The sequence below is a fragment of the Rhineura floridana genome, chromosome 6 (genome assembly GCF_030035675.1).
Source record: "Rhineura floridana isolate rRhiFlo1 chromosome 6, rRhiFlo1.hap2, whole genome shotgun sequence".
NCBI lineage: Eukaryota > Metazoa > Chordata > Lepidosauria > Squamata > Rhineuridae > Rhineura > Rhineura floridana.
The window spans coordinates 53,361,945-53,377,156 of NC_084485.1; the positions used below are offsets into that span (position 1 = coordinate 53,361,945).

The following is a 15,212-nucleotide window of genomic DNA, read 5'->3' on the forward strand; positions in this document are numbered from 1 at the left end:
GGCTGATAATAAATGCTAGTAATTATTATTATAGTAAAGTTTCCCAATTGACAGAGGCATAACTTAGAGAGCATCCTTTTGCATGCAGAAGGTCCCAGGTTCAATCCCCAGCATCTCTAGGTAGGGCTGGGAGAGATCCATGCCAGAAACTCTGGGAGCCCTGTGAGTCTGTGCAAAAATGCTGAGCTAGATGGACCAATGGTCTGACTCAGTGTGTTTCTCTGTATGGTCTTGAGAAGTTTAGGATATGATAGACATGTGCTCTGTCCCCAAATCATCCGTGATTCCATCCTGTGTTGACAGTTCCATCAATACATCTTTTGTACCAGCAACTTATCTTGGGTTCTGTCAGGTAGCAGGGCTTCTGCCAAATCCTATAGTTCCTCAGCCAGTATAACTTGAATAAAGGATTGTTCTGTTAGCTAGTTAAGTTCAGTTGATGGGGATTCCATACTTCCTATTCCATAACTGCCAACAAGGTCAGGATGCTAAAAAGAACACCTGCCTATGCATTAAGATCATTATTCAAGGCCCTCCTCTTGGGTGCTTCCAATATCATAAATAGGTTGTCTGGGGTTAGGGAATCTGAGGGCCCTCTCAGTGGTGCCACCCTGTTTATGGAATTATATCCCTAAGGAGGCTCATCTGGCCCCCACTTTGCCATATTTCAATGCTAAGCAGGTGCTATTTATTCTGAATCCCTGTTGAGTTTGCACCACTGATATCAGTGCAAGTGGAATTTAAATCAATAAAAGTCCTTCCAGCATAATCAGATGTGATATAACCATGCAAAATGCTCAGAAGCCAATTGCACAATATCCAGATTAATGGGCACCCAGGGTGGAGGGAAAAGCCTTATCCCCTCCTCCTTTAAATGTGGTACACACCAGCACAAGAGAGAGAAAAAGAGTGAGTTCACAATTTTCATATAATTATTTTAAAAAAGAAAAAGCGAAAGGCTTACAAAACTGAAGAGCCATGTGCTAGATATTTTTTTAAAAGCAATGCATCTGGATAAGATGCTGGGCAGGCATTTGCCTGGCAGGGGGGAATACACTACTCCTTGTTAAGGTTACCGAAAATATCCAGCTGCTGTAGAGTTGACACTGTGCAACTATATGCCACCAGCCACATTCCTTTAGATCTCCAGGTACAGTAGGAAATGAGTCAGGAGAAGGCTTCCTCCTGCTGTCTAGTCTACTGGTCTAAAGAGTCTGTTTTTCTCATAGTTTAATTCTATTTTTAATTGTATACATTTCTATGTTTTAATGGTATGTTATCTTTTAGCTGTAAGCTGCTCTGAGTCCTATTGGAAAAAGGGCGGGGTAGAAATAAAGTGTATTATTATTGTTGTTGTTGTTACTGTGCAGGATTCCAGGCATGCTGTGGGGCAGATGGGGGAGAAGCGCTGATGACAGAACCAGGGAAGAAAGAGATGGGAGGAGCCAGGACTGTCTTCATTCTGTCTGCATCAGGAGATTTAACATTTTGGAACATGTCTGGATTGTTGTGAGCTGACAATCCTGAAGAGATACCTAAAACTCTTGTGCAACCCAAAGGCAATCACAAAAGCCAGGGATAATCTACTGGGTGAATGACATTTCCCCAAGGTACAAAGTATCACTGTTTGGGTGACAATAATTAAAACCAAAACCTAAAGATCCTAATGAAGGAAGATCCTAATGAGCAATTCATAAAAGCCTAGTATTATTATGAGAGAGAACAGGTTGTCAATTGCCAATACAACAACGGTGGATTCCTTAATATTCTCCATTCATGCCTCTAATATCTCAGCCCCTCATCTAAGGGTCAAAGCATATTTCAAGCTGTCAAATCAGACATCCAATTTAGGTGTCTTCAGGCACAAACTGAAAATCATTCCGAGAACAGCAGAATGAATGCATGCTTCAAAACACATCCCCAAGTCAGGAAAAGCTGGCATTCAGCATAAAACAGAGCAGGTGGTTAACCACAAATGCACAATTTTCAAAGTTGCACAAAAATGACTGACAGAGGTCCTTGTAAAATGAGACCAAACACAAGGTAGCTGCTAATGGAGAAAAGAGAGAAGAATGTAAAAGCAATGAGGAAAAGGCTGGGCTGGAGGGATAAAGCTGTGATTTCACACCCATGGCTTGGGGATCATTTTGAAAAGGGTGAAGATGTTTGTTTGAAAACTATTTTTAAAGCAACATAGACAAGGGATGAGATCGCCACATGCCCCCAAAAGGACTGGCAGGGCAGCTGTTGCCTCCTCTCTTGAAAGGTTAGGAAAGTCACAAAGAGATGAAACCAAGAGGAGGGGATATTTGTAGCTGGGTCAATAGGCTACTGCAACCATATACAGTCATGTCCAGATGACAGCATTGCAGTCCTGCCACAGAGTCTGCAGAGCTTCCACATTTATAACTAGCATCCTATATATCATCTCTCATTTCATCTAGCCATTCCAAAGCACACTAACCCTTCATTAGGTCTAACTGTGATGGTTTTACTCAGCTAGTCAGCAGTACAACTTATCTGGGATTAAGTTCATATCCACCAGTTAGGTTTGGGTCAATGGATCGGTCCAATTGATGGAGTCAGCAACATCAGTCAAGTGGTTAATCTATTTTTTATTGCACCAAGGATTCAATGACTGCACAAAGGATTCAATGGCAGGGCTGAAGGTCCCTTGCTCCCCAGCCATGCCGGAGTGAGAACTGTGTATATCACACTAGTTTAGACTCTGGCATACCCTGCTCTGTAATGCTGTCCAGGGAGCTTCTGCCCTCTTCCCTCTCAATAGTCCACATGACCCAGCATCTCTTTCTGGCCATAGGGTCAAGCCAACCCTGAGTTTGGTATAGGGGTGACTCCTGATTAGGATTTTAAAAAGCAAAACTCTTATTTATTCCTGAAAATCCAGTCTCTCTCCTGAAGCTCCTCTATGTCACTATGTACTACTATCACCGGGTGGAAAACACTTCAGAGGGGTGGGGAGAATCAGAGCTCAGGGAATAATCCAGATGGCATCTGCACCAGCAACCAGATACATTAGCAACCATAGCAGAGGGGAGCACACGTGAGACGACAGCAGAGACTGATGTGTGTTTCCAGACTGACAAACCCTCTCTGGCATCCCCAGCAGGCATGCAAGTGCAGGGGCTTGTCATAGAAAGATGCTTCTCAGTTGGGGCACCATACTGTAAAGCCTTACAGAAAAGCAGCTCTATAGAGATGGAAGCCAATAGACAGACTCTGAAGGATTTAGTAAATAACAGGCTCGTATTTCTTACAGATCAGGAAGATGAATGGAAACCAGCATCTGCCTCCATATGAAAAGAGTCTCCGTGACTATTATTCCCAAATGATAACATGGTACCCCAGCTTGCGGAGATGCTACCAGCTGGCACAGGGGATGGTATGGCACAGAATGAGAAAATGAGTGTTTGTGCCAGTGGATTCTGGCCAATAAGATTCTAATACTGATACCAAATAAAAATGAAGTGGATAAAATTCGATAATTTGACTAAATATCTCAGGGTTTTTTTTTTAATTAGATTTTTAAAAAATACACTGGATTTTTGAAATGCCTCAGCTGGTGCAAAAATAACATGTAGTTTATATCACACTCGAATATAAAGTTGTTCATCTCTGAAGTCATGTCTCTTCATCAAATGTGTTAGCCACCATTCAGATGCCTCATTCCTGATCCTCCAAACCATGGATCTGGAGGCTTAGGAACAAGCAACAGGCTCCACTCCAGCTCATAGGTAGGGGCGATCTTCTGAGGGCCACATGCCACTGGTGAGTGGAACAACAAATGCAAATATTGTAGCAGACTAATTTCTCTGTCCTCCATCCAGGCAAGCAAAAAGCATTATCAGAATCCAAGGACACATTTCAGGAAGGCAAAAACACTGAAGGATGGCATGGAGCAGACCTGGTGAGAACTGTGGTCTGGGGAGAGCGGATGTGACTGGTGAGGAATTGTGGCCTGGTGAGAGTCCCAAAGCCAAGCTGGAGAGGCTTGGAGGGTTGCGTTTGGCCCCCAGGCCTGAGGATCCCTACCTCTGATCTTTATAATTAAGCCCCACACAGAATAAGGGTTCTAACCTTTCCAAAATGAGGAATATGAGAGCCCAAGGGTACCCTTGTTTATATAGGAAAGAGGGGAAAACCAGGGTGGTATTCAATTAACTTTTTTTGCTAGAGTTCCCCCCCTTATCCTCCACAGACCCAGTGTCATCCCCATATCTGCTATGGAAGGTTGGGAGACCCCCAGGACAGATTTAGGAAGGTGCAGGGGGAGGAAAGGGGGAGACTGTTCCATTGCACAAGGAGAAATCCTTGCACTGACAGAACAATTGCCTTATCGTTTTGTTTAATACAACTCCATGTCTCTATGAATATATCTTGCTTTGTGATACCTCAAACCAGATTGCTATACTGAGACCGCACTGAAAACTTGTTGCCAGAACAACGCGACAGATGATCTATCGATTGAATGATGCAACTGGTAAAGGGTTATTATATGGTGCTATAAAAAAAAACAGAGCCTGAGAATCTGTAGTTTTCTCCAATCCTCTGGGTCACCAGCCTGCTCTTGACTCCCCCAACTGTTGGGGTTAGATGTCCCATACTGGGAAACACTACTTTCATTCTGAATATTGTATCACAAGGATATTGCAAAGAAGGTATTTTAATATTCATCTTTAAAGATCCCTATTAGTTTTATCTCACATACACTATGAACCTTGCTAAATAACTATCAGGCAAGAAGAATTAACATTCTCCAAGTATCCCTAGACTGCTCTTATATCTCCTTGTCTTATCATTTAAGCAAGCAACCTTTCATTGTGGGTAAAGCCCTCTCTGGATACAGTCAACTAAGGAAATTCACAACAGATACCGGACTCTCATTCTAAGAGGAAAAATTAACTGGTCAGCTTATCAGAAACTCATTTTTTGTTACTAAATTCTGATACAAATTTGGTAATTTGCAAAGTGGAAGCTTTCATATATGCACTCTATACATTTTTTTAAAGGATAACATATTTTGGATTACCAAGCCAAAGTACATTTGCCACAGTAATGTTTTTTATTAAAGGAGATTAATTTTAACCTTTACTAACATGTATTAATGTTGACCTTTTAACTTTAAATGGTGTACTTTGTTTAAATTACCGTATATTCCGGCGTATAAGACGACTGGGCGTATAAGACGACCCCCAACTTTTCCAGTTAAAATATAGAGTTTGGGATATACTCGCTGTATAAGACTACCCCTGCTTATGACATGCAGGTACTTAGCAGGAAAACTGTCACTTATAAACTTATAAATATTAATATTTGGATTGTCCAGTTGTTTTTTGTCCCTAGGAATTACCACCAAAAACTGGGGAAAGATGTGAGAAATCTTTTTTTTAAAAGCAACATTAAATGCCTAGACTCTAGTTTCCAACACTATGGAGTATTTATTGATTGATTAAGAGAATTTATATCCTGCCCTTTTGCTGTTAAAAACAGAGCTCAGCACAGCTTACAAATATAGTAAAAACAATAAAAATACACAATCAGAGAAAAACAGGCCAAAATGTTAGGAAAAGGAGTCTTTCACACCACATGCTCAGTTCTAAATACTGTTGCAGCAAGTTTTACAAGTTCCTCCAGTATTCCACTGGTGCAGGCACTCAGACATTCAAAGTACTGTATGTTTCTTAGGTTTTATAAAAGCAGAGCTTTGCTTAACTCAAAATTTCTTCTCCCTTTGATAACCACATCTACACAGGTTCCACCTCCATACTCAAAATGAAACTGAGCCTGGAAGTGTACAACAACCCCACACATACCTTGCTAATTCGATTATCAATGCCAGGATGTCTGTCTTATCGACTACTCTCCTGCTCCCCCCACACACACACACACACCGGGCATCATGAAAGACCCAGTCCTGGGCTCAGAAAGAAAATAAATATCTGGTCCTCTTCAAAGTATTGATAAGCCTCTTGTTTTAATTGAAATAATAATTATAAATTCTTGTTCTTATCACTAATGGGAGTTAATTATCTTGCATATGCTGCTGTTGCTTCTATGGCTGTAACGGAGTGAGGTTAAAGATAAGTGAAATGCAAATAGGAAAAAAAAATACAGAAGGCAGTAACACTTTCCTAAGTGTAATACCATACCAACCACAACAAGATTCCTATAAGGCAAAAAACTAAGCATCTCACAACCAGTCAGGATTCCTAACCAAAAACCAAAAATATGATAAATGAAGAAATATTTATATAAGCATAACTATCAAATATATTTATTATTTACACAAACTGTAAAGATATTTATAGTGCAATCCTAAATTTATTTATTCAGAAGCAAGTCCCAGCGTATTCAATGGGGCTTACTCAAACAGGGACAGAAATGCAACCTCAAGTGATAAGCAACTTCATTCACACAACCCAAAATTCCGAATCATGCCACTTTACACTGTTTTGCAACTGTTTATACTTGTTTTTATGGTTATTGGATTTTAAATGGCTTTATTTCTTGTTGTGAGCTGCTTTGGTTTCCAACCCTACCTCACAGGGGTGTTGGAAAGTCTCCATACACACACGCACACACTGCAGATGTATAAATACATACAGCCCATATAATAGTTTATTGTCAAACCAATTGGTCATTGCAGAAAAATCAGTATTAGTTTTTTAAAAATCAGTATTAGTTTCCTACAGAATAAAAACTGCAATACCTAAGTAAGCCCTGCCTACTTGCTTTAAAATAGGACGGGGGGGGGGGCAGAAAGAGAACACAAACACAATTCTTTTTTACATTCACTCCAAAGTCCCATTGATTTTCAGCATATTCATAATCATGTCTACTCAAAAGTAATTCCTACTGAATTCAATAGGATTTACTCTGGACATATGGGATTAGCACTGTTTTTACCCCCAAAAGCAACTATTGGAAAGGTTTTCAAAACACTGCCCAGGATCTGACTCCTACACACAACAGGGGGAAAAACTGAAATGTATATACCTACCCAATTGATGAGATTTTCAGATAAACAGGAGGGGAAACCACCATTTTCTGGCCTCGCAAGGAAGTTTTGCAGACACTGCCACCACACAAACACTTCACTGATTGGCTGACATCCTGAACGGGCGGGGTTAAAGCTACGAAGTGCTATACAGTAGTTTAAAAAAAGATTTAACCGGGGGGGGGTGCCTGACGTTTTTATATATATCTCGAGAACCGCACCACCTAGAAACTTAATTTTTTTTTAAAATGAAAGCTGAGAATCCGGGCCACCTAAGGGGCTAGCCGGGCGCCGGGTGGCATGCTTAGAATCCGGGTAAAACCCGGCTATCCGGGCAATATGGCAACCCTAATAAGATGACACCCGGCGTATAAGACAACCCCCGACTTTGGAGAAGATTTTCCAGGGTTAAAAAGTCGTCTTATACGCCGGAATATACGGTACTGTAATTAATATTATTTGATTTATTTTGCCAGATCTATGTGATTTGCTTAATATAGCTGTTTTAATTTTATGTTATTACATATGCTCACAAAATAAAATTATACTACAATTAAACCTAATGGAAAATAAGAGTCAGTTTATAGTGTAGTTAAGTGCAAATGTCTCATGCTTCTGATTCCCTGAAATAAGTTAGCATTTGGAATGGACTTATGTATTCTACTGGCAGCAAGGTCATAGGTCTTACTCTCCATGAGATTTATAAGACCCACTTCAAATGTTATGTTAATTGCAAGGAGTCAGAAGCATGAGGTAAGCTTACCTCTTTAAGTTTCATAAATAAAGTAACTTGTGCATCTTCTCTGAAGCTCTCCTTCAACATTCTGTGGGTCTACAATTCTAAAAGGATACTAGGGAGCTCACACTGAAGCTCTGAAGGTAACATATAGCACAATCCTATGCAGGCTTACTCAGAAGTAAGTCTTACTGTATTCAGTGGTGCTTTCTTCCAGATAAGTGCATGCAGGATTAAAACCTCAACTTTATAACTCCTGTCTAGAAGCTGCTACACAATTCTTTCCTCAGCTACCTTCATCATTTCTGGTCTTCAAAATTCAGACAAATGTAGGAATATCTGATGCCACAATCTTAATATCCAAGTACAAGAGACTTATCCATGTCAATTTATAGCATATGGTATATCTGATACAACATATCGATGTTTTGCAAGTTGAGTCACCAACCCAATCTGCAATTCAGTTAAGAACCAGTGTATGAAGGACAACTTGTTAGGTGGCGCAGCCACTTTCTAGACTGGAAAGCCACATTTCTAGGTGGGACATTTGGGGGAGGGGGAGAGGTGCACAGTGCCAGCCAATTCTCCTCCAGCACATGTGAGCATGCACGCACGCACGCACGCACGCGCACACACACACACACACACACACACACACAGGTGGAGAGGACATGAGGGCCGGGCCAGGGGAAGGGAAAGCCAGTGACTCCTATATCCAGAGAGTATGTTAACTTCCATGAATAAAGTTTAATCTGTTGAATTGTCTCACCCTTTTTTGAGAAATCCCCAGGAACACCACTCAAAAACTTGCCTTTGCCTATAACTACAGTCCTCTTTCACCTGTAGTCTGTCCCTGTGTTCTGATTCTTCATGAACTGAACTACTTTGACAATGACAGTGAGCTCCTGAACTTGGCTTTGATGCTGCCTTAGGTATCTCAGTTTTAGATTCCACCTGAAAAACAAACTACAAGCATAGGGAAAGGCAGAGAGAAAACAAATACTTTAGAGTGTGTTTGTTAACTCTTCATTGAGTGTCCCGCCTTCTTAGGGTTGCCAGGCTCAGAGCCTGATCCTGTATCTTTAGGAGAAGAGAAAGTCAGCCAAGTGCAAGTGTTCTTGCAACACTGTAATGGGAAAAACCACAAGGTGGAATTCTCCCTTCCCCCTGCACAACTTTTAAAGATACAGAAGACCTCTTGGAGGCTGGGCCTGGCAACCAAGAGGTCTTCCGTATCTTTAAAAGTTTTGCAGGGAGAAGGGGGAATTCCACCTTGTGGTTTTTCCCATTACAGTGTTGCAAGAACACCTGCGCTTGGCTGACTTTCTCTTCTCCTAAAGATACAGGATCAGGATCAGGCCATGAACCTGGCAACCCTACTCCTTCTAGTCTTGTTCCTGACCTTTAGATTTTCCTTCCTGTTGGAGAATCAAGGGAAAGGTTTTTAACTTGCTGCTATATAAAGGACGAACTAAGCAATTGGAAACTAATTGTGGAAAACAATTGGATTCTTTTTTTAATGGCAGCTGGGTTGATTTTTCTGTCCACAAACCCTGAAAAGGCTTCATCCTGAGCTGCACATATTGGAAAATCAGAAATTAGGCCTGAGTTACAGCCTAGGTCGCCAGCTAGCTAGCTAGCTAACTGTAGTGTACAAAGCAATATTTATATTCATCTAGGGCTATTTTCATCCTTTGCCATCAAGTACTCAAAAGAAGAAAAAATAGCCACTAGTGAGTGCTTTAAAAGGGTAAGGGGTAGCCATTTTTTCAGATCTCTTTAAGTTATCTCTTAATTTCACCATTTATCAATAAGCACCCAATCCTGCTCTATTCATTATAATAACGAGAGATGTAAAATTTCTGGAAATTTTGAAGCCACGGGAAAAAAACCATTTTTCTGTGTTTTTTTCCAGAAAAAAATAATATTTTCAGAAAAATTGAAAAATGCAATTATTAGCACTTTTTACAGATTGAAAGTCACTTTGTTACTTCAGGAACATAAAATGTAATTATGTACAAGTTGGCTTGGCATAAAATTATTACATTTGGTATATTAAAATACATTTTATTCAAACAATTATTACAAATTGAATTTACTTTTTTAAATGTTTACTTTTTTTGTAACAAATGGATCTACAAGATCCTAAACTGTAAGGAACACGTGAACTGCAAGGAACCTCTTTCATTTTGCTAGTTTATGAGAAGAAGGCAAAAAGAAATTAAAAAAAGAAACTATCAACATTAATAACAAAGAAAATTATGTCTCCATTAGTCCTCCACAGTGTCAAGCAGCCATAAAGCATCCATTCCCATAAAAAGAAATGAGAAAGGGGGGACCAAGATTCAATGAAACGTTTTATTAATCATGTTAAAATAAAGCATTCCATAATCCATTTTTCCAGTTTTTCAGAAAAAAAACAAAAACGGCTTCAGAAAAAAAAAGGGGGGGTTTCTGATTTTCCCCCCCGGACCTTCACATCTCTACTAATAACTGCAGAATAAACAAACTCTTATTTCTTAGAGCAGGCAAACAAGCATGCTTCTTCATTGCTGGCTGGGTAGAGAACACAACTGAAATTGAAAAGCAGAGCAAAGGAAAGTCCAAGGGGTAGAGTCTAACTGTAGCCCATAATACAAAGTTTCAGGGGTCATACAGGCTGTTTTTTTTCAGGACCATGTAAGTAATTAAAGGGTGATTGCGATCATGAAACATCCACCCTCATTTAAGGGAAAACCTTGAGTGAGCAGACTTTGTGGGCTCTTCCAGATGAGGATTTTGTTGTGCACTTGCCCTGCCTTATTCATTGGATTTTTCAGAGGATCCTATTCTTAAATTTCTCCTGTTCTTAAAACAAGCTGTCATTCTTTAAATGGAGGTTGTCATTGCTTGTCATGTCACAAATTAAAAAGAAAACAATTTCCCCCCAAAAAATCCTAGAGGGGACAAAGCATAGCTCTGGGGCAGAGGGTGGTGCCCCCATTCCCCCCCCTCCCCGGCTACAGGCCTGCCCTGCACATTCTGATTTTAGCTCTTACAAAATTGGTGTTGGAGTTGAATATGTTCTCAAGGGGGTTGACTATAGGAGATGTGTGCCTGTAGTTCTGGCTGCTCCCCAGTAGTCATTCCTCTCCATTTGCATTCAGCACTGTCTAAATCATATAACAGGGCAATCTATCTATGATTCTTTTTCTTTCTCTTCCCCATAAGTAACTCATTTCAAACAATTTGGCAACTGGTAACCTCTCCCTTAGGAAACTATTTTTACTTAAATAGGAAATTTATTCCCAGTCTCACATCATTCCTAATCCTGGGAGTTCACAATGGTTAAAGGGATCACACCTTCCTATCCTCCATCCAGGCAAACAAGAATCACTGAGATGACATCATGGTCAGCTGTTCCTTTCCTTCTGTAAGTGGCAGCCACTAACTGGAGTGAAGGCAAGGAATGACACTGCATACGTGTTTCTTTTCTTATATGTAACTAGGGAGGTGCAGGTTGGCGGTAGGCATGTGTCCCCTCTAATGGCTATTTAGACCCAGAGGTGGTAAAGTGGACACAAGGGAAGGATCAATCCCTGAAAGGAGCCACACATGCATAGAGCCAAGAAGATCTTCACCTGGTTTCTCATTCTTCTCCCGAGACCTGAGAAGATGATTCATTTGTCTCATCTTTGCATCTCCCCTCCCCTCCAAGAGGAGGCTTTAAAGAATTGGCAAGCACCACAGCTGCAATTCTTGAGAGTCAAAGCTGAGTTCCAGTGTTTAGATTTATTTGGTTAATGCAATTAAGTTAATGGCTGTTCACAGCCTAGTGCTGTTCCTATTGAAGTTGTCTCCTGACATCGCCCGTCTGTCTGCATGTAACTCAAGGCCAGTCATTGATACCATATCTGCCCTCTGTGTTGCATACTGGGAAATCCATTCCTCCCACCCCCCTTCATGAGAAAACCACCTGCTCCTGGCCTTTATCAATGGCAATTATGCGGTAAGAGATTCTGGACAGCGTCTGATGGAATAATAGGCTATGAATATCTCCAGGGCCTTATAGAGAAACACAAAATGCCTTAACAAATAGTGATTAGGTAAGTCTCCTGGTGGTCCTGAAAATAATGTTCAGATGGGGATGATTCTATGGAATAATTCCAGTGGTTTGGCCATGGCTCCATAGTGGGACCTTTGGTAAGATAGTGGCTCCCAAATGTTTGGAACCAATGGACTTTCACCTTTGCTCAGGACTTAGCTCAGGGTTGGGGAACTTTTGGCTCTCCAGATGTTGCTGAACTACAACTCCCATCAACCCCAGCAAGCATGGCCAATGGGCAGGGATGATAGGATTTATAGTTCAGCAACATCTGAAGAGCCAAAGTTTCCCAACCCTGACTTAGTTATTGATCTCATCCACCAATTTCAGAAGTAACATGAAGTCACTTTGGACCAACATTATTGCAAGCACCCAGAGTTGGGCTGATGATGCACTCAATGAGATATCAACAAACCGCTGGTGGCCCCTGACACACTATTTGAAAAATACCCATGTAATGACTAAGTAACAGAGTGAAAGGATCCTTTAATAACTCACATGCTATACTAGGATGGAAACAACATGCAACCCTGAGGAAGCCATTTAAGGGAAATGTTCGAAGGCAAGACATGATGCTTCCTTAATATCATATGGGGAGAAACAGCTGGAGGAAATGAAGTTCGGACAAACTGCAGCAGAATCCCACAGATCCTCAAGTGTTGGAGCAATGCACAATCCCTATGGCTTCATCAAAACCTGGAGAGGTGTGTGTCTTAGCAATTGTCAGACCTACTATCTTTCTAGTCCCACAATCATCATATTCTTTCAAGAAACAATGGCATTTTAATTTTGCATATGAATGCAAAGCCATACACTGACAGCACTGACATTGGTTCAAATCTTCAGCCACTCAGATTGTGCAGGTATGCCACTGATCGCTTTCACTAGCCTTATTGTGCATTGTTATGTTGAGAAGTAACCTTGGTGCATTTCTAATATTGGAAGATAGGAGGAAAACACTTTTCCTAGCTTTATAATAAGGTAAGCTTACTGTTTATCCCAGCCTTCACCAACCTGGTACCCAACAGATGTTTTGAACTACAACTCTCATCTTCGTGAACCATTGGCCATGCTGGTTGGGTTGATGGAAGTTGGGAGTCTAAAATACTTGGAGGGCACCCGGCTAGTGAAGGCTGATCTAGCCTATGTAGTTTCTTACCAATGGATCACATTATGCTGCTGGCAGAGATGGCCAAAATGGGCATCAAGTCTCATTTGCAGCAGCTGCACACTATGCCCACTTGAGTCTCAGATAAAAAGCATTCTTTGGCTCTAAAAACCTTCAAAATGTTTTGCAGGGTGGGTGGTAATTGAAAGATCTTCACACCTGTTCATGAGACATGTTCAGAGAGTTGGGCTAAATCCTTGTGCATCAAAGCACATTTTTCTCAAGCACTACATGTTATAGATCCTCTAGCTGGCTCCAGTACATGCCACAGATGCTTCTATTCCTATGCAGATCCACCCTCTGCATACTAACCCTGAGAGTAATCCAATCGCAACAGACCATGCCCTGCTGGTCCCCATACCAATAGCATGCCAATTATGGTAGGCCTTGGAGTATGGCTGGGCTCTCTCCAGAACTAACCCATGCTTATCAGCAGCAAATGAGAAATGGCAGGCTGATGATGAAAAGCTGGAGAGAGGATGTAAAAATAAGATTGGCATGGGAGAGAGAGGAAGAATGCTCACTGGAAAAGAGTTTAGTCAGTTTCCTTCTTACTCAGTAATGACTGTGTTACCAGACATCATCTCACATTTTGAGACAGCCCAAGATGCTTTGGTGCCTGAGGAAGAAAATCCAAATAGCACCAATTGTGAAGAGTACATTCATGTATAAATTGCCCTTTTTCCCTTCAAAGTGCTGGCCACTTGGGGCCTGACCCTTTTCAAATCACTGCTCATACACATTTGAAGCAAAAAGCCCTGTGTATAAAATTTGCATGCATACATATATACACTTAGGTACTGGAACATGTCCAAAACTCTTATCATTATCAACAACATTCAGACCTCAACTTTTCCTCCAAGGAACTCAGGATGGCATCAATGAGGTGATCCTATTTATCCTCACAACAACCCTGTAAGAAAGATTAGTCTGAGGCAGGGTGATTTTGCCAAAGCTCAGCTTCATGGCTGAAGTATTCCTGCTATCAGTTGAACACTTCCTCCACTAAACCACAATGGTCCAGTTTGTACATTACAGTAAACCTGGCATGTACAACAAATCATGATTCTGACTTTGCATTAAGTTCAAACCAGCAATCATGGTTTGCTGGAATTGTATATCGTGGGTTGTTTGGAACCCTGTAAACCATGATTCCTGGTTCATATGTAACAGTAAGGCAGGGATCATAGCTTATTGCTCTCATTCATGCAAAGTTTATGCATACTGCTGATGGTAGGGAAGGAGCAAAGTTGGAGCTATCTGCACATTCATAATAAACCACTAAACCATGGTTTATTGTGATACGCAAACACTGCCACTGGATCTCATTGGCTTTTAGAAAATACTGAACTGAACTGAACAAACAGTATCAATATATTTTGCAGAAGTTGTGAACTACCGCCACCTGCTGGAAATGAAAAATTCACACTTCTCATAGATATTTTGCATAAGTAGGCAGAGAGCAAGATCAAAGTCTTTAAACCAGGGATTTTCACTTAGTCCTTGCAATCTTCCCCAAGTCAGGAAAAGATTTTAAGAGCTCTCCACAAAGACATGACAAAATACAAAGGCCCAGTTCAGTGGGCAAAACTTTCCTGCATTCCAAGCCAGACAGAAAGGACAGATTAAAAGAAAAGAGATGGAACATGTCAGGACCATGTACACATGAAATATATGTTTTCAGATCCATGAATTGGGCTCCAAAAAGCAAAAACCTCAAAGAGAGGAATGGAGATTGTACAAGGCTTGTTCTAGGGGTTCCTGCTCACACCTCCCAACTCACACTTAGAGCATGACCGATTTAAACAATTATTTAGCCCTGGCTCAATACCACTGTTATAACCCCATTGGACTAGAAATTACAAGTGGTGCCGACACCGTAACCAGAGTTGTTATTTTTCATGTTTCATGCATTACAGGGAATAGCGAGTGATTGCCTCTATAAAGATCTCATAGAACCGTTTTTCTTTTATTTCAGGATCCCTGCTGGCCTTCTGTCCTACACAACAATGTATGGAGTACCAAATAATCAGTCCGATTCTCCTCACTTCATCCTACATTCTGTACTACATACTGGAAGAAATTGCCAATGGGAGGAAACTCAAGAAACAGTAAATTTATCATGTGCTTAAATGTCTCTTGGAATGACTGGAATGTCCATGATTATCCATGATTTCATCCTAGCAGCCATAAACACAACAAGCAG

At 40.9% G+C, this 15,212-nt stretch overlaps 1 protein-coding gene across 3 annotated transcripts in view; it reads right to left on the reverse strand.

Moving 5' to 3' along the window:
- The window catches only part of LOC133387331 (uncharacterized), a 57,486-nt gene that overhangs the window by 35,603 nt on the left and 6,671 nt on the right, over positions 1-15,212 (reverse strand). The window contains exon 1 of one of the 3 annotated variants that reach the window (XM_061631893.1): positions 7,022-7,066. The exons of the other annotated variants lie outside the window; for them this stretch is intronic. Coding sequence (XP_061487877.1) covers positions 7,022-7,065 — 44 coding nt within the window. The 5' untranslated portion in view covers position 7,066. Of the gene's footprint in view, positions 1-7,021; positions 7,067-15,212 lie in introns of those variants that run through there. 3 annotated transcript variants of the gene reach the window in all.